We start from the raw sequence: 23,717 nt of genomic DNA on the forward strand, positions 1-23,717 counted from the left end.
AACTAAAATCCTGGTCAGTTTAGACAATGAGTGCTGGACTGTAACAAAAGCCTGTAAAACACGGAACTGTAGATCCCGGGTTCCTGTTTCCAGTGAACTAAAACCCTCTGTCCGTCCCGTCCGTCTGTCCATGTAGGCTGGTCCAGTTCTACATCCGGATCGGAGGGAAGAACGTTGGACCCACCTGCACTAGACCTCGCTCCCGCAACGAAGGTGACTCACCATCACCATCGCTACTGACGATGTCCCATTTAAGCTCTCTCTCTCTCTCTTTAAACTCACAGCCGACCTCAATGAGTCGCTCTGCTTCCACCGTGTGGTGGTTGACTGACACTGCAGTGGGGAATATACAGTCCAGGTCGGAGGCTTTGTATCAGATCTGTATCTCCTGTCCATTTGATCAACTATTGAAGCCTTGTGTTTCAGAAGATCCTTTTTAAAGTTAGAATCCAAACATTGATGGTGTTTTTTTTTATCTGTGTCAGCGTATTGTGAACCACAAAGATTTCTGATCTTTGTCTGTTGAGTCAGACCTTTAGGCATCTCCCAGATGTCCATGAGGAGGACAACGTGACGTACTATACTATCCATAATGCACTCCTCTTTACCAATGAGAACGTGAGGGCTTTGTTACTTATTCTCATCCCTTCATGGATTTAAAAGGACGGGATTGTTGTATTGTACTGTATTGAATCCTTTATTTCTGACCTCCTTTCTCCTCCTCCCCTCCTCCCTCCCCTCCCCTCTCCTCCTCATCCCCCCTGCTCTCCTCCTCCTCCTCCCCCCTGCTCTCCTCCTCTCCTCCTCCTTTCTCCTCCCCCCTCTCCTCCTCTCCCCCTCCTCCTCTCCTCCTCTCCTCCCCCCTCCTCCTCCTCCTCCTCCCCCCTGCTCTCCTCCTCCTCCTCCCCCCTGCTCTCCTCCTCTCCCCCTCCTCCCCTCCTCCTCCTCCCCCCTGCTCTCCCTCCTCTCCTCCTCCTCCTCCTCCTCCTCCCCTCCTCCTCCTCCCCCTGCTCTCCTCCTCTCCTCCTCCTCCTCTCCTCCTCCTTTCTCCTCCCCCCTCTCCTCCTCTCCCCCTCCTCCTCTCCTCCTCTCCTCCCCCCTCCTCTCCTCCTCCTCCTCCCCCCTGCTCTCCTGCTCATCCTCCCCCCCTGCTCTCCTCCTCTCCTCCTCTCCTCCCCCCCTCTCCTCCTCCCCCCTCTCCTCCTCCTCCTCCCCCCTCCTCCTCTCCTCCTCTCCTCCCCCCTCTCCTCCTCATCTCCTCTCCTCCTCCCCATCCCCCCTCTCCTCTCTTCCTCTCCTCTCCTCCTCCTCTCCTCCTCTCCTCTCCTCCTCCCCTCTCCTCCTCTCCTCCCCCCTCTCCTCCTCCCCCCTCCCCTCCTCCTCCCCCTCCCCTCTCCTCCCCCTCCTCCTCCTCCCTCTCCTCTCCTTCTCTTTTCTCGTCTGGTCCTCCAGGAGTGGTAGTCCAGTTCTCAACCAACAACGGTGTGCAGTGGCAGTTCCTGAGAGAGCTGGACTTTGGCTCCTTCCTGGAACCCCAAGTGGTGACCATTGAACTGCCTACAGCCGCCAAGACCCCCTACACAGTGTTCCGCTGGTGGCAGCCCCAGCAAGGTGAGGAGTCAGACCTGCCTCTTATAGCCCACAGCAAGGTGAGGAGTCAGACCTGCCTCTTATAGCCCACAGCAAGGTGAGGAGTCAGACCTGTCTCTTATAGCCCACAGCAAGGTGAGGAGTCGGACCTGTCTCTTATAGCCCACAGCAAGGTGAGGAGTCAGACCTGCCTCTTACAGCCCACAGCAAGGTGAGGAGTCAGACCTGCCTCTTATAGCCCACAGCAAGGTGAGGAGTCAGACCTGCCTCTTACAGCCCACAGCAAGGTGAGGAGTCAGACCTGCCTCTTATAGCCCACAGCAAGGTGAGGAGTCAGACCTGCCTCTTATAGCCCACAGCAAGGTGAGGAGTCAGACCTGCCTCTTACAGCCCACAACAAGGTGAGGAGTCAGACCTGCCTCTTACAGCCCACAGTATACAGGAAATTGAACTACTCTTACCGCCCACAGTATACAGGAAATAGAACTACTCTTACAGCCCACAGTATACAGGAAATAGAACTACTCTTACAGCCCACAGTATACAGGAAATAGAACTACTCTTACAGCCCACAGTATACAGGAAATAGAACTACTCTTACAGCCCACAGTATACAGGAAATAGAACTACTCTTACAGCCCAAGGTATACAGGAAATAGAACTACTCTTACAGCTCACAGTATACAGGAAATAGAACTACTCTTACAGCCCACAGTATACAGGAAATATAACTACTCTTACAGCCCACAGTATACAGGAAATAGAACTACTCTTACAGCCCACAGTATACAGGAAATAGAACTACTCTTACAGCCCAAGGTATACAGGAAATAGAACTACTCTTACAGCTCACAGTATACAGGAAATAGAACTACTCTTACAGCCCACAGTATACAGGAAATAGAACTACTCTTACAGCCCACAGTATACAGGAAATAGAACTACTCTTACAGCCCACAGTATACAGGAAATAGAACTACTCTTACAGCCCACAGTATACAGGAAATAGAACTACTCTTACAGCCCACAGTATACAGGAAATAGAACTACTCTTACAGCCCAAGGTATACAGGAAATAGAACTACTCTTACAGCTCACAGTATACAGGAAATTGAACTACTCTTACCGCCCACAGTATACAGGAAATAGAACTACTCTTACAGCCCACAGTATACAGGAAATAGAACTACTCTTACAGCCCACAGTATACAGGAAATATAACTACTCTTACAGCCCACAGTAAACAGGAAATAGAACTACTCTTACAGCCCACAGTATACAGGAAATATAACTACTTTTACAGCCCACAGTATACAGGAAATATAACTACTTTTACAGCCCACAGTATACAGGAAATAAAACTACTTTTACAGCCCACAGTATACAGGAAATAGAACTACTCTTACAGCCCACAGTATACAGGAAATAGAACTACTCTTACAGCCCACAGTATACAGGAAATAGAACTACTCTTACAGCCCAAGGTATACAGGAAATAGAACTACTCTTATACCTTTCACACAACTGGCCCGAGCTGAGCCAAACCAAACTGAGCAGGCCTTGTTATGCATCCACCATTTCTTCTATCTGGAAATGTGCTGGAAAGGTCAATAGGGTGACAAGGGTTAAGGGTCAAGCGTCATACAGAGTATGACATCTAGAAACCAGTCTCTGTCTCTCCGCAGGGAAACACTCAGCCCAGTGGGCTATGGATGATGTTCTGATCGGTATGAACGACAGCTCCAGGACTGGTTTCCATGACAAGTTTGCCGGGACGTCTCCTCCGAGACACAACTGGTACCGTGTCCAGGGGGGAGAGGTCACAGTGGACTGTTTGTCTCTGGACACAGCTCTGTCCTTCTACTCCGATGCCACAGACAGTGAGTCAAGCTACTGCGTACACACACACACACACACACACACACACACACACACACACACACACACACACACACACACACACACACACACAGACACAGACATAAATTAGCCCGACTAACCGGTGTCTGTATGTACTCTCTACTGTATATAGCCTCTCTACTGTATATAGCCTCTCTACTGTATATAGCCTCTCTACTGTGTATAGCCTCTCTACTGTATATAGCCTCACTACTGTATGTAGCCTCTCTACTGTATATAGCCTCTCTACTGTATATAGCCTCGCTACTGTATATAGCCTCTCTACTGTATATAGTCTCACTACTGTATATAGCCTTGCTACTGTTATTCACTGTCTTTTTCTGTTTGTTTTTTATTTCCTTACTTATCTATTGTTCACCTAATACCTTTTTTTTACTTTAATGATATCAGCTGATGTAAGAAGGGCTATATAAATACATTTGATTTGATTTGATTTAAAATTGTACTGTTGGTAAGTAAGCATTTCACTGTATTCGGCGCACGTTAAAAAATAAACTTAGATTTGATAAACACACACACAGGGAAGGGGTCACAGTGGACTGTCTGTCCATTTCAACAGACAGTGAGTCAGACAAACCCCTGTCATTGATCCTTGATGGTGTGGAAGTACCAGTTCTCTTCACCCGTCCCTTATGATATGGAGAAAGCTGGTCAGGTCTTTCACATCAGTGAAAGGAGAGGAGGAGAGGACACATTTTTGGGGGGAGAATTGAGAAAGATCGCTTCATAAACTCATCATACTGCAGAGCTCTAGACTCTGACCCCTAAACCACACCTCTCTATTTTTTTTATTGTACCTTTATTTAACTAGGCAAGTCAGTTAAGAACAAATTCTTATTTTCAATGACGGCCTAGGAACAGTGGGTTAACTGCCTTGTTCAGGGGGCAGAGCGACAGATTTGTACCTCGTCAGCTCAGGGATTCGATCTTGCAACCTTTTGGTTACTAGTCCAGCGCTCTAACCACTAGGCTACCTGCCACCCCTCTGTGACATGACATATTCTGCTACTGCATTACCAAATAACCCAGGGTGTGTTCAATCAGCCGTTTGTCGTCTACACGACCCGCGTGGCTTTTGAATTATTCATGTTTAGCTTTAACACCCTGGTTGTTATTTATGTGTGCATCAAGCTGCGAGTGGATTTACTTCGTGTAAATATTACATTGCATCCAGTCCCATCCATTACCACCGGCCTAGCAAGAGCAATTTACCAACGTATCTGTAAACATTACACCCCGGAGGAGCGGCGGGTTTCTGGAACTCATGACATGTGTATGATGAACACGTTGACAGCATAAATCCTCGTTATACACAAACCGTCTTTCTGGATTCACTTCCTTTACGTTTGATCTCGTATTGACTTGATTCACGAGTGTTTTGCACTTCCTGTCTTTTCACACGATTGCGACGACGTGAACGATGGACTGCTACGCGACCAAAGATTAATAGCCACTATCCATATTTTACACATTTTACCGTACGCACTCTATCAATGGGGTTTGTTTCACTACCATCTCAGCCTACACTATACCGTCTACACAGCCTCTAGTCCAGAAGATCAAATCAAATCAAAGTTTATTCGTCACGTGCGCCGAATACAACAGGTGTAGACCTTACCGTGAAATGCTTACTTACAGGCTCTAACCAATAGTGCAAAAAAAGGTATTATGTGAACAATAGGTAGGTAAAGAAATAAAAACAACAGTAAAAAGACAGTGAAAAGAGACACTAAACTGTTTAGAAAAAGGTATTAGGTGAACAATAGGTCGGTAAAGAAATAAAACTATAGTAAAAAGACAGTGAAAAGAGACACTAAACTGTTTAGAAAAAGGTTTACTGTTTGCAGCTTGGTACTAAAACATCCAGTTTTCACATCACTAACCCATTCAACTAGAACCCAATACCCAGCATCCTCTCTGCCTCTCTCTCTCTCTCCCTCTCTCTCTCTCTGCCTCTCTCTCTCTCTCTCTCTCTCTCTCTCTCTCTCTCTGCCTCTCTCTCTCTCTGCCTCTCTCTCTCTGCCTCTCTCTCTCTCTGCCTCTCTCTCTCTCTGCCCCTCTCTCTCTCTGCCTCTCTCTCTCTCTGCCTCTCTCTGCCTCTCTCTGCCTCTCTCTCTCTCTGCCTCTCTCTCTCTCTCTCGCTCTGCCTCTCTCTCTCGCTCTGCCTCTCTGCCTCTCTCTGCCTCTCTGCCTCTCTCTGCCTCTCTCTCTCTCTGCCTCTCTCTCTCTCTCTCGCTCTGCCTCTCTGCCTCTCTCTGCCTCTCTCTGCCTCTCTCTGCCTCTCTCTCTCTCTGCCTCTCTCTCTCTGCCTCTCTCTCTCTCTGCCTCTCTCTCTCTCTGCCCCTCTCTCTCTCTGCCTCTCTCTGCCTCTCTCTGCCTCTCTCTCTCTCTGCCTCTCTCTCTCTCGCTCTGCCTCTCTGCCTCTCTCTGCCTCTCTCTCTCTCGCTCTGCCTCTCTGCCTCTCTCTGGCTCTCTGCCTCTCTCTGCCTCTCTGCCTCTCTCTGCCTCTCTCTGCCTCTCTCTGCCTCTCTCTCTCTCTGCCTCTCTCTCTCTCTCTTTCTCTCTCCCCCCTCTCTCTCTCTCTCTCTCTCTGCCTCTCTCCCGCCTCTCTCTCTCTCTCTCTCTTTCTCTCTCCCCCCTCTCTCGCGCGCTCTCTCTGCCTCTCTCTCTCTCTCTCTCTCTCTCTCTCTCTCTCTCTCTCTGCCTCTCTCTCTCTCTCTCTCTCTCTCTCTCTAGAGAAGCCACGGTATGCAGAGAGCTGGGACACTGTAACCCATCCCTAACCCATTAACTAGCCCCTATGTTAACCATGTCCCTCTCTCTCTCTCTGTCTCTCTGTCTCTCTCTCAATTCAATTCAATTCAAGGGGCTTTATTGGCATGGGAAACATATGTTAACATAGATAATATACAAAAGTGAAATAAACAATAAAAATGAACAGTAAACATTACATTACAAATGTCATATTATGTATATATACAGTGTTGTAACGATGTACAAATGGTTAAAGTACACAAGGGCAAATAAATAAGCATAAATATGGGTTGTATTTACAATGGTGTTTGTTCTTCACTGGTTGCCCTTTTCTTGTGGCAACAGGTCACAAATCTTGCTGCTGTGATGGCACACTGTGGAATTTCACCCAGTAGATATGGGAGTTTATCAAAATTGGGTTTGTTTTCGAATTCTTTGTGGATCTGTGTAATCTGAGGGAAATATGTGTCTCTGATATGGTCATACATTTGGCACGAGGTTAGGAAGTGCAGCTCAGTTTCCACCTCATTTTGTGGGCAGTGTGCACATAGCTTGTCTTCTCTTGAGAGCCATGTCTGCCTACGGCGACCTTTCTCAATAGCAAGGCTATGCTCACTGAGTCTGTACATAGTCAAAACTTTCCTTAAGTTTGGGTCAGTCACAGTTCTCTCTCTCTGCCTCTCTCTCTGCCTCTCTCTGCCCCTCTCTGTCTCTCTCTGCCTCTCCAGAGAAGCCACGGTATGCAGAGAGCTGGGACTTTGAGGTGTCTGGCTCCTCCTTCCTGCAGTTTGACCTGTCTATGGGCTGCAGTAAGACAGTCACGTCCTCTCATGGTGTCAGGCTGGAGTATTCCACAGGTATCACACTCTATACCATCCTGAATCAGCCTTTAGAAACTATGCATTTATTATAAGACTGTATATGTGTATTATAAGGCATTATATGTGTATTATAAGGTATTGTATGTGTATTATAAGGCATTATATGTGTATTATAAGGCATTATATGTGTATTATAAGGTATTATACGTGTATTATAAGGTATTATACGTGTATTATAAGGCATTATATGTGTATTATAAGGCATCACATGTGTATTATAAGGCATCATATGTGTATTATAAGGCATTATATGTGTATTATAAGGCATTATATGTGTATTATAAGGTATTATATGTGTATTATAAGGCATTATATGTGTATTATAAGGCGTTATATGTGTATTATAAGGCATTAAATGTGTATTATAAGGCATTATATGTGTATGCATCATAGAAAGCGTTACCATCAACTGTTATATATGTTTATAAATATCTGTAAATGCTTCATGAATGGTTATAAATGTTAGTAATGCTTATACATAGTTATAAAATGTTTACAAATAATGAAATACTTATGCATGAACAGTTTATAAATAGTTTGTTAATGTTAATTTCTGAACGTAAATACAACATGTTGCCACCCTACAGACTGCGGGCGCCACTGGGCCCTGCTCAATCCAGAGTGTGTACCACCTGCCATCGGTTGTGCCGGCTACACTATGAACTCTGTCTACACCGCTACACAGTACACCCGTTGGAGGAGGATTACGGTGTATCTACCCAGCGCTGCCAAGTACGTACGGCCTTGTGATCTGAACGTTTCCAGGTCCAATCTGTGTGTCCTTGTTAAGACCAAAAAAATATGCCACATCATGTTTTAAACTTGAGATAAAGTAAACAGCACATTTTGTTTTTTAATCACGGAGAGAGTGTTTTGTTGTGCCTCACCTTTCCAATGGTTCCAGTTCTCCCAGGACACGGTTCAGGTGGATTCAGCCTCACTTCATCCCCGGAGCTGATGGCTGGGCCTTGGACAACGTGCTGCTGGCCCCTGGTTGTCCCTGGATGTGCTCTGGACACGGACTCTGTGACAACGGACGCTGTGTGTGAGTTACACACACACAAACACACACACACACACAGACACACAGACACACACACACACACACACACACACACACACACACACACACACACACACACACACACACACACACACACACACACACACACACACACACACACACACACACACACACACACACACACACACACACACGCACGCACGCACACACACAGACACTATAAGGCATGTTTAAAAAAAAATCATTTTATTTACCTTAATTTTCATAGGGAGTCCTATTGAGGCTGAGGCTTCTTTCACAAGCGAGCATTTACACAATTTACAAGCACAAGATAACAAAAACAAGATGCTTGAAGTCGCCTTCCTCAGCCAAGACTATTGGTGTTGGTACAGCAACGGGTTAGTACGCTTCACGAGGGTGAAGGGTTGTTGGGATGAAAGATGCATTTCCCTCTCTCTCTCTCTCTCTCTCTCTCTCTCTCTCTCTCTCTCTCTCTCTCTCTCTCTCTCTCTCTCTCTCTCAGGTGTGACCATGGTTATGGCGGGGCCCACTGCGTGCCCCTGGCCCCCCTCCCCTCCATCTTGAGAGAAGACTTCAACGAGAACCTGGCGGCGGAGCAGTGGCCCGAGGTGTACGGGGCTGAGAGGGGGACGCTCAGCGGGGAGCCCCTCAAATCTGGCACCGCACTCATCTTCAAAGGGGTAGGTTTCCTGCTGTATACTGTACTGTACACCGTACACACACTGGTTTATGTGATAAGGACCTAAGGAAAAACCATCAAACTAGGGACACATCTCTCTGAAAGTCCCAGAGGAGACCTAGAGAGAGGATAGAGAAGACGTGTGCGTCCACACACACATTTTACATTTTAGTCACTAAAAGTGACTTACAGTGCAGTCATCTTAAGATAGCGAAACAACCACATATCACAGTCGTAGTAAGTACATAATCCTCAAATCAAACCATACCCCCAAAAATCTAAATCAAACCACATTTCACTGTGATTACTATTATTTGACCATGCTTGTCATTTATGAACATTTGAACATCTTGGCCATGTTCTGTTATAATCTCCACCCGGCACAGCCAGAAGAGGACTGGCCACCCCTCAGAGCCTGGTTCCTCTCTAGGTTTCTTCCTAGGTTTTGGCCTTTCTAGGGAGTTTTTCCTAGCCACCGTGCTTCTACACCTGCATTGTTTGGTGTTTTAGGCTGGGTTTCTGTACAGCAGTTTGATATATCAGCTGATGTAAGAATGGCTATATAAATAAATGTGATTTGATTTATTGGTCACATATACGTGTTTAAGCAGATGTAATTCCGGGTGTAGCGAAATGCTTGTGTTTTCTACCTCCGACAGTGAAGTACTTATCTAACAAGTAATATCTAACAAGTAATATCTAACAAGTAATAACTAACACGTAATATTTAACAAGTAATATCTAACAAGTAATATCTAACAAGTAATAACTAACAGGTAATATCTAACAGGTAATATCTAACAAGTAATAACTAACAAGTAATATCTAACAAGTAATATCTAACAAGTAATAACCAACAAGTAATAACCAACAAGTAATATCTAACAAGTAATAACTAACAAGTAATATCTAACAAGTAATATCTGACAAGTAATATCTAACAAGTAATATCTGACAAGTAATATCTAACAAGTAATATCTGACAAGTAATAACTAACATGTAATATCTAACAAGTAATATCTAACAGGTAATAACTAACAAGTAATATCTAACAAGTAATATCTAACAAGTAATAACTAACAAGTAATAACTATCAAGTAATACCTAACAAGTAATATCTAACAAGTAATATCTAACAAGTAATATCTAACAATACACACAATCTAAAGTAAAATAATGAAATTAAGAACATATAAATATAAAGTAGTTATCACCAAAGTCAGTGCTGGTAGGGAAAGACTAGTGATGGGGGGGTGGAACAAGAAAGACTGGCATGTCTTCTTTAAGATACTCTTTAATGAGATATGTTTTCAGAAGACGGGGCAGGGACTCTGCTGTCCTAGTATCAGGGGGGAAGACAGGCAGGGACTCTGCTGTCCTAGTATCAGGGGGGACGACGGGGCAGGGACTCTGCTGTCCTAGTATCAGGGGGGAAGACAGGCAGGGACTCTGCTGTCCTAGTATCAGGGGGGACGACGGGGCAGGGACTCTGCTGTCCTAGTATCAGGGGGGAACACGGGGCAGGGACTCTGCTGTCCTAGCTTCAGGGGGAACACGGGGCAGGGACTCTGCTGTCCTAGCTTCAGGGGGGACGACGGGGCAGGGACTCTGCTGTCCTAGTATCAGGGGGGAACACGGGGCAGGGACTCTGCTGTCCTAGCTTCAGGGGGGAACACGGGGCAGGGACTCTGCTGTCCAAGTATCAGGGGGGAAGACGGGGCAGGGACTCTGCTGTCCTAGTATCAGGGAGGAACACGGGGCAGGGACTCTGCTGTCCTAGTATCAGGGGGAAGACGGGGCAGGGACTCTGCTGTCCTAGTATCAGGGGGGAACACGGGGCAGGGACTCTGCTGTCCTAGGATCAGGGGGGAACACGGGGCAGGGACTCTGCTGTCCTAGTATCAGGGGGGACGACGGGGCAGGGACTCTGCTGTCCTAGCTTCAGGGGGACGACGGGCAGGGACTCTGCTGTCCTAGCTTCAGGGGGGAAGACGGGGCAGGGACTCTGCTGTCCTAGTATCAGGGGGAAGACAGGCAGGGACTCTGCTGTCCTAGTATCAGGGGGAAGACAGGCAGGGACTCTGCTGTCCTAGTATCAGGGGGGAAGACGGGGCAGGGACTCTGCTGTCCTAGTATCAGGGGGAAGACGGGGCAGGGACTCTGCTGTCCTAGTATCAGGGGGGAAGACAGGCAGGGACTCTGCTGTCCTAGTATCAGGGGGACGACGGGCAGGGACTCTGCTGTCCTAGTATCAGGGGGGAAGACGGGCAGGGACTCTGCTGTCCTAGTATCAGGGGGACGACGGGCAGGGACTCTGCTGTCCTAGTATCAGGGGGGAAGACGGGCAGGGACTCTGCTGTCCTAGTATCAGGGGGGAAGACGGACAGGGACTCTGCTGTCCTAGTATCAGGGGGGAAGATAGGGCAGGGACTCTGCTGTCCTAGTATCAGGGGGACGACGGGCAGGGACTCTGCTGTCCAAGCTTCAGGGGGGAAGACGGGGCAGGGTCTCTGCTGTCCTAGTATCAGGGGGGACGACGGGGCAGGGACTCTGCTGTCCTAGCTTCAGGGGGACGACGGGCAGGGACTCTGCTATCCTAGCTTCAGGGGGGAAGACGGGGCAGGGACTCTGCTGTCCTAGTATCAGGGGGAAGACAGGCAGGGACTCTGCTGTCCTAGTATCAGGGGGAAGACAGGCAGGGACTCTGCTGTCCTAGTATCAGGGGGGAAGACGGGGCAGGGACTCTGCTGTCCTAGTATCAGGGGGAAGACGGGGCAGGGACTCTGCTGTCCTAGTATCAGGGGGGAAGACAGGCAGGGACTCTGCTGTACTAGTATCAGGGGGGAAGACGGGGCAGGGACTCTGCTGTCCTAGTATCAGGGGGACGACGGGCAGGGGCTCTGCTGTCCTAGTATCAGGGGGAAGACAGGCAGGGACTCTGCTGTACTAGTATCAGGGGGGAAGATGGGCAGGGACTCTGCTGTCCTTGCTTCAGGGGGGACAACGGGCAGGGACTCTGCTGTCCTAGCTTCAGGGGGGAAGACGGGGCAGGGACTCTGCTGTCCTAGTATCAGGGGGGAAGACGGGCAGGGACTCTGCTGTCCTAGTATCAGGGGGACGACGGGCAGGGACTCTGCTGTCCTAGTATCAGGGGGGAAGACGGGCAGGGACTCTGCTGTCCTAGTATCAGGGGGGAAGACGGGGCAGGGACTCTGCTGTCCTAGTATCAGGGGGGAAGATAGGGCAGGGACTCTGCTGTCCTAGTATCAGGGGGACGACGGGCAGGGACTCTGCTGTCCTAGCTTCAGGGGGGAAGACGGGGCAGGGTCTCTGCTGTCCTAGTATCAGGGGGGAAGACGGTTAGGGACTCTGCTGTCCAAGTATCAGAGGGACGACGGGCAGGGACTCTGCTGTCCTAGCTTCAGGGGGGAAGACGGGGCAGGGACTCTGCTGTCCTAGCTTCAGGGGGAAGACGGGCAGGGACTCTGCTGTCCTAGTATCAGGGGGACGACAGGCAGGGACTCTGCTGTCCTAGTATCAGGGGGACGACGGGCAGGAACGCTGCTGTCCTAGTATCAGGGGGGAAGACGGGGCAGGGACTCTGCTGTCCTAGTATCAGGGGGGAAGACGGGGCAGGGACTCTGCTGTCCTAGTATCAGGGGGACGACGGGCAGGGACTCTGCTGTCCTAGCTTCAGGGTTGACGACGGGCAGGGACTCTGCTGTCCTAGCTTCAGGGGGGAAGACGGGGCAGGGACTCTGCTGTCCTAGTATCAGGGGGGAAGACGGGGCAGGGTCTCTGCTGTCCTAGTATCAGGGGGACGACGGGCAGGGACTCTGCTGTCCTAGTATCAGGGGGACGACGGGCAGGGACTCTGCTGTCCTAGCTTCAGGGGGGAAGACGGGGCAGGGACTCTGCTGTCCTAGCTTCAGGGGGAAGACGGGGCAGGGACTCTGCTGTCCTAGTATCAGGGGGACAATGGGCAGGGACTCTGCTGTCCTAGTATCAGGGGGGAAGACGGGGCAGGGACTCTGCTGTCCTAGTATCAGGGGGGGTGATAGGGCAGGGACTCTGCTGTCCTAGTATCAGGGGGACGACGGGCAGGGACTCTGCTGTCCTAGCTTCAGGGGGGAAGACGGGGCAGGGTCTCTGCTGTCCTAGTATCAGGGGGGAAGACGGTTAGGCACTCTGCTGTCCTAGTATCAGGGGGACGACAGGCAGGGACTCTGCTGTCCTAGTATCAGGGGGACGACGGGCAGGAACGCTGCTGTCCTAGTATCAGGGGGGAAGACGGGGCAGGGACTCTGCTGTCCTAGTATCAGGGGGGAAGACGGGGCAGGGACTCTGCTGTCCTAGTATCAGGGGGGAAGACGGGGCAGGGACTCTGCTGTCTTAGCTTCAGGGGGACGACGGGGCAGGGACTCTGCTGTCCTAGTATCAGGGGGACGACGGGCAGGGACTCTGCTGTCCTAGCTTCAGGGGTGACGACGGGCAGGGACTCTGCTGTCCTAGACTCTGCTGTCCTAGTATCAGGGGGGAAGACGGACAGGGACTCTGCTGTCCTAGTATCAGGGGGGAAGATAGGGCAGGGACTCTGCTGTCCTAGTATCAGGGGGACGACGGGCAGGGACTCTGCTGTCCTAGCTTCAGGGGGGAAGACGGGGCAGGGTCTCTGCTGTCCTAGTATCAGGGGAACGACGGGCAGGGACTCTGCTGTCCTAGTATCAGGGGGACGACGGGCAGGGACTCTGCTGTCCTAGCTTCAGGGGGGAAGACGGGGCAGGGACTCTGCTGTCCTAGTATCAGGGGGGAAGACGGGCAGGGACTCTGCTGTCCTAGTATCAGGGGGACGACGGGCAGGGACTCTGCTGTCCTAGTATCAGGGGGGAAGACGGGCAGGGACTCTGCTGTCCTAGTATCAGGGGGACGACGGGCAGGGACTCTGCTGTCCTAGTATCAGGGGGGAAGACGGGCAGGGACTCTGCTGTCCTAGTATCAGGGGGGAAGACGGACAGGGACTCTGCTGTCCTAGTATCAGGGGGGAAGATAGGGCAGGGACTCTGCTGTCCTAGTATCAGGGGGACGACGGGCAGGGACTCTGCTGTCCAAGCTTCAGGGGGGAAGACGGGGCAGGGTCTCTGCTGTCCTAGTATCAGGGGGGACGACGGGGCAGGGACTCTGCTGTCCTAGCTTCAGGGGGACGACGGGCAGGGACTCTGCTGTCCTAGCTTCAGGGGGGAAGACGGGGCAGGGACTCTGCTGTCCTAGTATCAGGGGGAAGACAGGCAGGGACTCTGCTGTCCTAGTATCAGGGGGAAGACAGGCAGGGACTCTGCTGTCCTAGTATCAGGGGGGAAGACGGGGCAGGGACTCTACTGTCCTAGTATCAGGGGGAAGACGGGGCAGGGACTCTGCTGTCCTAGTATCAGGGGGGAAGACAGGCAGGGACTCTGCTGTACTAGTATCAGGGGGGAAGACGGGGCAGGGACTCTGCTGTCCTAGTATCAGGAGGACGACGGGCAGGGGCTCTGCTGTCCTAGTATCAGGGGGAAGACAGGCAGGGACTCTGCTGTACTAGTATCAGGGGGGAAGATGGGCAGGGACTCTGCTGTCCTTGCTTCAGGGGGGACGACGGGCAGGGACTCTGCTGTCCTAGCTTCAGGGGGGAAGACGGGGCAGGGACTCTGCTGTCCTAGTATCAGGGGGGAAGACGGACAGGGACTCTGCTGTCCTAGTATCAGGGGGGAAGATAGGGCAGGGACTCTGCTGTCCTAGTATCAGGGGGACGACGGGCAGGGACTCTGCTGTCCTAGCTTCAGGGGGGAAGACGGGGCAGGGTCTCTGCTGTCCTAATATCAGGGGGGAAGACGGTTAGGGACTCTGCTGTCCAAGTATCAGAGGGACGACGGGCAGGGACTCTGCTGTCCTAGCTTCAGGGGGGAAGACGGGGCAGGGACTCTGCTGTCCTAGCTTCAGGGGGAAGACGGGCAGGGACTCTGCTGTCCTAGTATCAGGGGGACGACAGGCATGGACTCTGCTGTCCTAGTATCAGGGGGACGACGGGCAGGAACGCTGCTGTCCTAGTATCAGGGGGGAAGACGGGGCAGGGACTCTGCTGTCCTAGTATCAGGGGGGAAGACGGGGCAGGGACTCTGCTGTCCTAGTATCAGGGGGGAAGACGGGGCAGGGACTCTGCTGTCTTAGCTTCAGGGGGACGACGGGGCATGGACTCTGCTGTCCTAGTATCAGGGGGACGACGGGCAGGGACTCTGCTGTCCTAGCTTCAGGGGTGACGACGGGCAGGGACTCTGCTGTCCTAGACTCTGCTGTCCTAGTATCAGGGGGGAAGACGGACAGGGACTCTGCTGTCCTAGTATCAGGGGGGAAGATAGGGCAGGGACTCTGCTGTCCTAGTATCAGGGGGACGACGGGCAGGGACTCTGCTGTCCTAGCTTCAGGGGGGAAGACGGGGCAGGGTCTCTGCTGTCCTAGTATCAGGGGGACGACGGGCAGGGACTCTGCTGTCCTAGTATCAGGGGGACGACGGGCAGGGACTCTGCTGTCCTAGCTTCAGGGGGGAAGACGGGGCAGGGACTCTGCTGTCCTAGCTTCAGGGGGAAGACGGGGCAGGGACTCTGCTGTCCTAGTATCAGGGGGACAATGGGCAGGGACTCTGCTGTCCTAGTATCAGGGGGGAAGACGGGGCAGGGACTCTGCTGTCCTAGTATCAGGGGGGGTGATAGGGCAGGGACTCTGCTGTCCTAGTATCAGGGGGACGACGGGCAGGGACTCTGCTGTCCTAGCTTCAGGGGGGAAGACGGGGCAGGGTCTCTGCTGTCCTAGTATCAGGGGGGAAGACGGACAGGGACTCTGCTGTCCTAGTATCAGGGGGGAAGATAGGGCAGGGACTCTGCTGTCCTAGTATCAGGGGGACGACGGGCAGGGACTCTGCTGTCCTAGCTTCAGGGGGGAAGACGGGGCAGGGTCTCTGCTGTCCTAGTATCAGGGGAACGACGGGCAGGGACTCTGCTGTCCTAGTATCAGGGGGACGACGGGCAGGGACTCTGCTGTCCTAGCTTCAGGGGGGAAGACGGGGCAGGGACTCTGCTGTCCTAGTATCAGGGGGGAAGACGGGCAGGGACTCTGCTGTCCTAGTATCAGGGGGACGACGGGCAGGGACTCTGCTGTCCTAGTATCAGGGGGGAAGACGGGCAGGGACTCTGCTGTCCTAGTATCAGGGGGACGACGGGCAGGGACTCTGCTGTCCTAGTATCAGGGGGGAAGACGGGCAGGGACTCTGCTGTCCTAGTATCAGGGGGGAAGACGGACAGGGACTCTGCTGTCCTAGTATCAGGGGGGAAGATAGGGCAGGGACTCTGCTGTCCTAGTATCAGGGGGACGACGGGCAGGGACTCTGCTGTCCAAGCTTCAGGGGGGAAGACGGGGCAGGGTCTCTGCTGTCCTAGTATCAGGGGGGACGACGGGGCAGGGACTCTGCTGTCCTAGCTTCAGGGGGACGACGGGCAGGGACTCTGCTGTCCTAGCTTCAGGGGGGAAGACGGGGCAGGGACTCTGCTGTCCTAGTATCAGGGGGAAGACAGGCAGGGACTCTGCTGTCCTAGTATCAGGGGGAAGACAGGCAGGGACTCTGCTGTCCTAGTATCAGGGGGGAAGACGGGGCAGGGACTCTACTGTCCTAGTATCAGGGGGAAGACGGGGCAGGGACTCTGCTGTCCTAGTATCAGGGGGGAAGACAGGCAGGGACTCTGCTGTACTAGTATCAGGGGGGAAGACGGGGCAGGGACTCTGCTGTCCTAGTATCAGGGGGACGACGGGCAGGGGCTCTGCTGTCCTAGTATCAGGGGGAAGACAGGCAGGGACTCTGCTGTACTAGTATCAGGGGGGAAGATGGGCAGGGACTCTGCTGTCCTTGCTTCAGGGGGGACGACGGGCAGGGACTCTGCTGTCCTAGCTTCAGGGGGGAAGACGGGGCAGGGACTCTGCTGTCCTAGTATCAGGGGGGAAGACGGGCAGGGACTCTGCTGTCCTAGTATCATGGGGACGACGGGCAGGGACTCTGCTGTCCTAGTATCAGGGGGGAAGACCGGGCAGGGACTCTGCTGTCCTAGTATCAGGGGGGAAGACGGGCAGGGACTCTGCTGTCCTAGTATCAGGGGGGAAGACGGACAGGGACTCTGCTGTCCTAGTATCAGGGGGGAAGATAGGGCAGGGACTCTGCTGTCCTAGTATCAGGGGGACGACGGGCAGGGACTCTGCTGTCCTAGCTTCAGGGGGGAAGACGGGGCAGGGTCTCTGCTGTCCTAGTATCAGGGGGGAAGACGGTTAGGGACTCTGCTGTCCAAGTATCAGAGGGACGACGGGCAGGGACTCTGCTGTCCTAGCTTCAGGGGGGAAGACGGGGCAGGGACTCTGCTGTCCTAGCTTCAGGGGGAAGACGGGCAGGGACTCTGCTGTCCTAGTATCAGGGGGACGACAGGCAGGAACGCTGCTGTCCTAGTATCAGGGGGGAAGACGGGGCAGGGACTCTGCTGTCCTAGTATCAGGGGGGAAGACGGGGCAGGGACTCTGCTGTCCTAGTATCAGGGGGGAAGACGGGGCAGGGACTCTGCTGTCTTAGCTTCAGGGGGACGACGGGGCAGGGACTCTGCTGTCCTAGTATCAGGGGGACGACGGGCAGGGACTCTGCTGTCCTAGCTTCAGGGGTGACGACGGGCAGGGACTCTGCTGTCCTAGACTCTGCTGTCCTAGTATCAGGGGGGAAGACGGACAGGGACTCTGCTGTCCTAGTATCAGGGGGGAAGATAGGGCAGGGACTCTGCTGTCCTAGTATCAGGGGGACGACGGGCAGGGACTCTGCTGTCCTAGCTTCAGGGGGGAAGACGGGGCAGGGTCTCTGCTGTCCTAGTATCAGGGGGACGACGGGCAGGGACTCTGCTGTCCTAGTATCAGGGGGACGACGGGCAGGGACTCTGCTGTCCTAGCTTCAGGGGGGAAGACGGGGCAGGGACTCTGCTGTCCTAGCTTCAGGGGGAAGACGGGGCAGGGACTCTGCTGTCCTAGTATCAGGGGGACGATGGGCAGGGACTCTGCTGTCCTAGTATCAGGGGGGAAGACGGGGCAGGGACTCTGCTGTCCTAGTATCAGGGGGGGTGATAGGGCAGGGACTCTGCTGTCCTAGTATCAGGGGGACGACGGGCAGGGACTCTGCTGTCCTAGCTTCAGGGGGGAAGACGGGGCAGGGTCTCTGCTGTCCTAGTATCAGGGGGGAAGACGGTTAGGCACTCTGCTGTCCAAGTATCAGAGGGACGACGGGCAGGGACTCTGCTGTCCTAGCTTCAGGGGGGAAGACGGGGCAGGGACTCTGCTGTCCTAGCTTCAGGGGGGAGATGGGCAGGGACTCTGCTGTCCTAGTATCAGGGGGACGACAGGCAGGGACTCTGCTGTCCTAGTATCAGGGGGACGACGGGCAGGAACGCTGCTGTCCTAGTATCAGGGGGGAAGACGGGGCAGGTACTCTGCTGTCCTAGTATCAGGGGGGAAGACGGGGCAGGGACTCTGCTGTCCTAGTATCAGGGGGGAAGACGGGGCAGGGACTCTGCTGTCTTAGCTTCAGGGGGACGACGGGGCAGGGACTCTGCTGTCCTAGTATCAGGGGAACGACGGGCAGGGACTCTGCTGTCCTAGTATCAGGGGGACGACGGGCAGGGACTCTGCTGTCCTAGCTTCAGGGGGGAAGACGGGGCAGGGACTCTGCTGTCCTAGCTTCAGGGGGAAGACGGGGCAGGGACTCTGCTGTCCTAGTATCAGGGGGACGATGGGCAGGGACTCTGCTGTCCTAGTATCAGGGGGGAAGACGGGGCAGGGACTTTGCTGTCCTAGTATCAGGGGGGAAGACGGGGCAGGGACTCTGCTGTCCTAGTATCAGGGGGGAAGACAGGCAGGGACTCTGCTGTCCTAGTATCAGGGGGACGACGGGCAGGGACTCTGCTGTCCTAGCTTCAGGGGGGACGACGGGCAGGGACTCTGCTGTCCTAGACTCTGCTGTCCTAGTATCAGGGGGGAAGACGGACAGGGACTCTGCTGTCCTAGTATCAGGGGGGAAGATAGGGCAGGGACTCTGCTGTCCTAGTATCAGGGGGACGACGGGCAGGGACTCTGCTGTCCTAGCTTCAGGGGAGAAGACGGGGCAGGGTCTCTGCTGTCCTAGTATCAGGGGGACGACGGGCAGGGACTCTGCTGTCCTAGTATCAGGGGGACGACGGGCAGGGACTCTGCTGTCCTAGCTTCAGGGGGGAAGACGGGGAAGGGACTCTGCTGTCCTAGCTTCAGGGGGAAGACGGGGCAGGGACTCTGCTGTCCTAGTATCAGGGGGACGATGGGCAGGGACTCTGCTGTCCTAGTATCAGGGGGGAAGACGGGGCAGGGACTCTGCTGTCCTAGTATCAGGGGGGAAGACGGGGCAGGGACTCTGCTGTCCTAGTATCAGGGGGGAAGACGGGGCAGGGACTCTGCTGTCCTAGCTTCAGGGGGGACGACGGGCAGGGACTCTGCTGTCCTGGTATCAGGGGGACGAAAGGCAGGGACTCTGCTGTCCTAGTATCAGGGGGACGACGGGCAGGAACGTTGCTGTCCTAGTATCAGGGGGGAAGAAAGACGGTGCAGGAACTCTGCTGTCCTAGCTTCAGGGGGGAAGACGGGGCAGGGACTCTGCTGTCCTAGTATCAGGGGGGAAGACAGGCAGGGACCCTGCTGTCCTAGTATCAGGGGGACGACGGGCAGGGACTCTGCTGTCCTAGACTCTGCTGTCCTAGTATCAGGGGGGAAGACGGACAGGGACTCTGCTGTCCTAGTATCAGGGGGACGACGTGCAGGGACTCTGCTGTCCTAGCTTCAGGGGAGAAGACGGGGCAGGGTCTCTGCTGTCCTAGTATCAGGGGGACGACGGGCAGGGACTCTGCTGTCCTAGTATCAGGGGGACGATGGGCAGGGACTCTGCTGTCCTAGCTTCAGGGGGGAAGACGGGGAAGGGACTCTGCTGTCCTAGCTTCAGGGGGAAGACGGGGCAGGGACTCTGCTGTCCTAGTATCAGGGGGACGATGGACAGGGACTCTGCTGTCCTAGTATCAGGGGGGAAGACGGGGCAGGGACTCTGCTGTCCTAGTATCAGGGGGGAAGACGGGGCAGGGACTCTGCTGTCCTAGTATCAGGGGGGAAGACGGGGCAGGGACTCTGCTGTCCTAGTATCAGGGGGGAAGACGGGGCAGGGACTCTGCTGTCCTAGCTTCAGGGGGACGACGGGTCAGGGACTCTGCTGTCCTAGTATCAGGGGGACGATGGGGCAGGGACTCTGCTGTCCTAGTATCAGGGGGACGATGGGCAGGGACTCTGCTGTCCTAGTATCAGGGGGGAAGACGGGGCAGGGACTCTGCTGTCCTAGTATCAGGGGGGAAGACGGGGCAGGGACTCTGTTGTCCTAGTATCAGGGGGGAAGACGGGGCAGGGACTCTGCTGTCCTAGTATCAGGGGGGAAGACGGGGCAGGGACTCTGCTGTCCTAGCTTCAGGGGAACGACGGGTAAGGGACTCTGCTGTCCTAGAATCAGGGGGACGACGGGCAGGGACTCTGCTGTCCTAGCTTCAGGGGGGACGACGGGCAGGGACTCTGCTGTCCTAGTATCAGGGGGGAAGAAAGGCAGGGACTCTGCTGTCCTAGCTTCAGGGGGTGAAGACGGGCAGGGACTCTGCTGTCCTAGATTCAGGGGGACGACGGGCAGGGACTCTGCTGTCCTAGCTTCAGGGGGGACGACGGGCAGGGACTCTGCTGTCCTAGTATCAGGGGGACGACAGGCAGGGACTCTGCTGTCCTAGTATCAGGGGGACGACGGGCAGGAACGCTGCTGTCCTAGTATCAGGGAGAAAGACGGGGCAGGGACTCTGCTGTCCTAGCTTCAGGGGTGAAGACGGGGCAGGGACTCTGCTGTCCTAGTATCAGGGGGGAAGACATGCAGGGACTCTGCTGTCCTAGTATCAGGGGGATGACGGGCAGGGACTCTGATGTCCTAGCTTCAGGGGGGAAGACGGGGCAGGGACTCTGCTGTCCTAGTATCAGGGGGGAAGACAGGCAGGGACTCTGCTGTCCTAGTATCAGGGGGACGACGGGCAGGGACTCTGCTGTCCTAGTATCAGGGGGGAAGACGGGCAGGGACTCTGCTGTCCTAGTATCAGGGGGACGATGGGCAGGGACTCTGCTGTCCTAGCTTCAGGGGGGAAGACGGGGAAGGGACTCTGCTGTCCTAGCTTCAGGGGGAAGACGGGGCAGGGACTCTGCTGTCCTAGTATCAGGGGGACGATGGACAGGGACTCTGCTGTCCTAGTATCAGGGGGGAAGACGGGGCAGGGACTCTGCTGTCCTAGTATCAGGGGGGAAGACGGGGCAGGGACTCTGCTGTCCTAGTATCAGGGGGGAAGACGGGGCAGGGACTCTGCTGTCCTAGTATCAGGGGGGAAGACGGGGCAGGGACTCTGCTGTCCTAGCTTCAGGGGGACGACGGGTCAGGGACTCTGCTGTCCTAGTATCAGGGGGACGATGGGGCAGGGACTCTGCTGTCCTAGTATCAGGGGGACGATGGGCAGGGACTCTGCTGTCCTAGTATCAGGGGGGAAGACGGGGCAGGGACTCTGCTGTCCTAGTATCAGGGGGGAAGACGGGGCAGGGACTCTGTTGTCCTAGTATCAGGGGGGAAGACGGGGCAGGGACTCTGCTGTCCTAGTATCAGGGGGGAAGACGGGGCAGGGACTCTGCTGTCCTAGCTTCAGGGGAACGACGGGTAAGGGACTCTGCTGTCCTAGAATCAGGGGGACGACGGGCAGGGACTCTGCTGTCCTAGCTTCAGGGGGGACGACGGGCAGGGACTCTGCTGTCCTAGTATCAGGGGGGAAGAAAGGCAGGGACTCTGCTGTCCTAGCTTCAGGGGGTGAAGACGGGCAGGGACTCTGCTGTCCTAGATTCAGGGGGACGACGGGCAGGGACTCTGCTGTCCTAGCTTCAGGGGGGACGACGGGCAGGGACTCTGCTGTCCTAGTATCAGGGGGACGACAGGCAGGGACTCTGCTGTCCTAGTATCAGGGGGACGACGGGCAGGAACGCTGCTGTCCTAGTATCAGGGAGAAAGACGGGGCAGGGACTCTGCTGTCCTAGCTTCAGGGGTGAAGACGGGGCAGGGACTCTGCTGTCCTAGTATCAGGGGGGAAGACATGCAGGGACTCTGCTGTCCTAGTATCAGGGGGATGACGGGCAGGGACTCTGATGTCCTAGCTTCAGGGGGGAAGACGGGGCAGGGACTCTGCTGTCCTAGTATCAGGGGGGAAGACAGGCAGGGACTCTGCTGTCCTAGTATCAGGGGGACGACGGGCAGGGACTCTGCTGTCCTAGTATCAGGGGGGAAGACGGGCAGGGACTCTGCTGTCCTAGTATCAGGGGGGAAGACGGGGCAGGGACTCTGCTGTCCTAGTATCAGGGGGGAAGACGGGGCAGGGACTCTGCTGTCCTAGCTTCAGGGGAACGACGGGTCAGGGACTCTGCTGTCCTAGTATCAGGGGGACGACGGGCAGGGACTCTGCTGTCCTAACTTCAGGGGGTACGACGGGCAGGGACTCTGCTGTCCTAGTATCAGGGGGGAAGAAAGGCAGGGACTCTGCTGTCCTAGCTTCAGGGGGTGAAGACGGGCAGGGACTCTGCTGTCCTAGATTCAGGGGGACGACGGGCAGGGACTCTGCTGTCCTAGCTTCAGGGGGGACGACGGGCAGGGACTCTGCTGTCCTAGTATCAGGGGGACGACAGGCAGGGACTCTGCTGTCCTAGTATCAGGGGGACGACGGGCAGGAACGCTGCTGTCCTAGTATCAGGGAGAAAGACGGGGCAGGGACTCTGCTGTCCTAGCTTCAGGGGTGAAGACGGGGCAGGGACTCTGATGTCCTAGCTTCAGGGGGGAAGACGGGGCAGGGACTCTGCTGTCCTAGTATCAGGGGGGAAGACAGGCAGGGACTCTGCTGTCCTAGTATCAGGGGGACGACGGGCAGGGACTCTGCTGTCCTAGTATCAGGGGGGAAGACGGGCAGGGACTCTGCTGTCCTAGTATCAGGGGGGAAGACGGGGCAGGGACTCTGCTGTCCTAGTATCAGGGGGGAAGACGGGGCAGGGACTCTGCTGTCCTAGCTTCAGGGGAACGACGGGTCAGGGACTCTGCTGTCCTAGTATCAGGGGGACGACGGGCAGGGACTCTGCTGTCCTAGCTTCAGGGGGGACGACGGGCAGGGACTCTGCTGTCCTAGTATCAGGGGGGAAGAAAGGCAGGGACTCTGCTGTCCTAGCTTCAGGGGGTGAAGACGGGCAGGGACTCTGCTGTCCTAGATTCAGGGGGACGACGGGCAGGGCCTCTGCTGTCCTAGCTTCAGGGGGGACGACAGGCAGGGACTTTGCTGTCCTAGTCTCAGAGGGACGACGGGCAGGAACGCTGCTGTCCTAGTATCAGGGAGAAAGACGGGGCAGGGACTCTGCTGTCCTAGCTTCAGGGGTGAAGACGGGGCAGGGACTCTGCTGTCCTAGTATCAGGGGGGAAGACATGCAGGGACTCTGCTGTCCTAGTATCAGGGGGACGACGGGCAGGGACTCTGATGTCCTAGCTTCAGGGGGGAAGACGGGGCAGGGACTCTGCTGTCCTAGTATCAGGGGGGAAGACGGGGCAGGGACTCTGCTGTCCTAGTATCAGGGGGACAACGGGCAGGGACTCTGCTGTCCTAGTATCAGGGGGGAAGACGGGCAGGGACT

General features: G+C 54.7%; 1 protein-coding gene across 1 annotated transcript in view; it reads left to right on the forward strand.

Annotated features, from left to right (window-relative positions):
* Positions 1-104: 104 nt before the first annotated feature.
* Positions 105-23,717, forward strand: part of LOC129862940 (reelin-like) — a gene marked incomplete at its 5' end in the record, with an annotated part of 79,764 nt that continues 56,151 nt past the window's right edge. Inside the window, 7 exons of the mRNA XM_055935043.1 lie at positions 105-213; positions 1,453-1,611; positions 3,276-3,470; positions 6,993-7,121; positions 7,733-7,877; positions 8,050-8,190; positions 8,693-8,870. Of these exons, the coding sequence (XP_055791018.1) occupies positions 105-213; positions 1,453-1,611; positions 3,276-3,470; positions 6,993-7,121; positions 7,733-7,877; positions 8,050-8,190; positions 8,693-8,870 (1,056 nt within the window). The remainder of the gene's footprint in view (positions 214-1,452; positions 1,612-3,275; positions 3,471-6,992; positions 7,122-7,732; positions 7,878-8,049; positions 8,191-8,692; positions 8,871-23,717) is intronic.

This window comes from Salvelinus fontinalis, chromosome 9 (assembly GCF_029448725.1).
Source record: "Salvelinus fontinalis isolate EN_2023a chromosome 9, ASM2944872v1, whole genome shotgun sequence".
Classification (NCBI taxonomy): Eukaryota; Metazoa; Chordata; class Actinopteri; order Salmoniformes; family Salmonidae; genus Salvelinus; species Salvelinus fontinalis.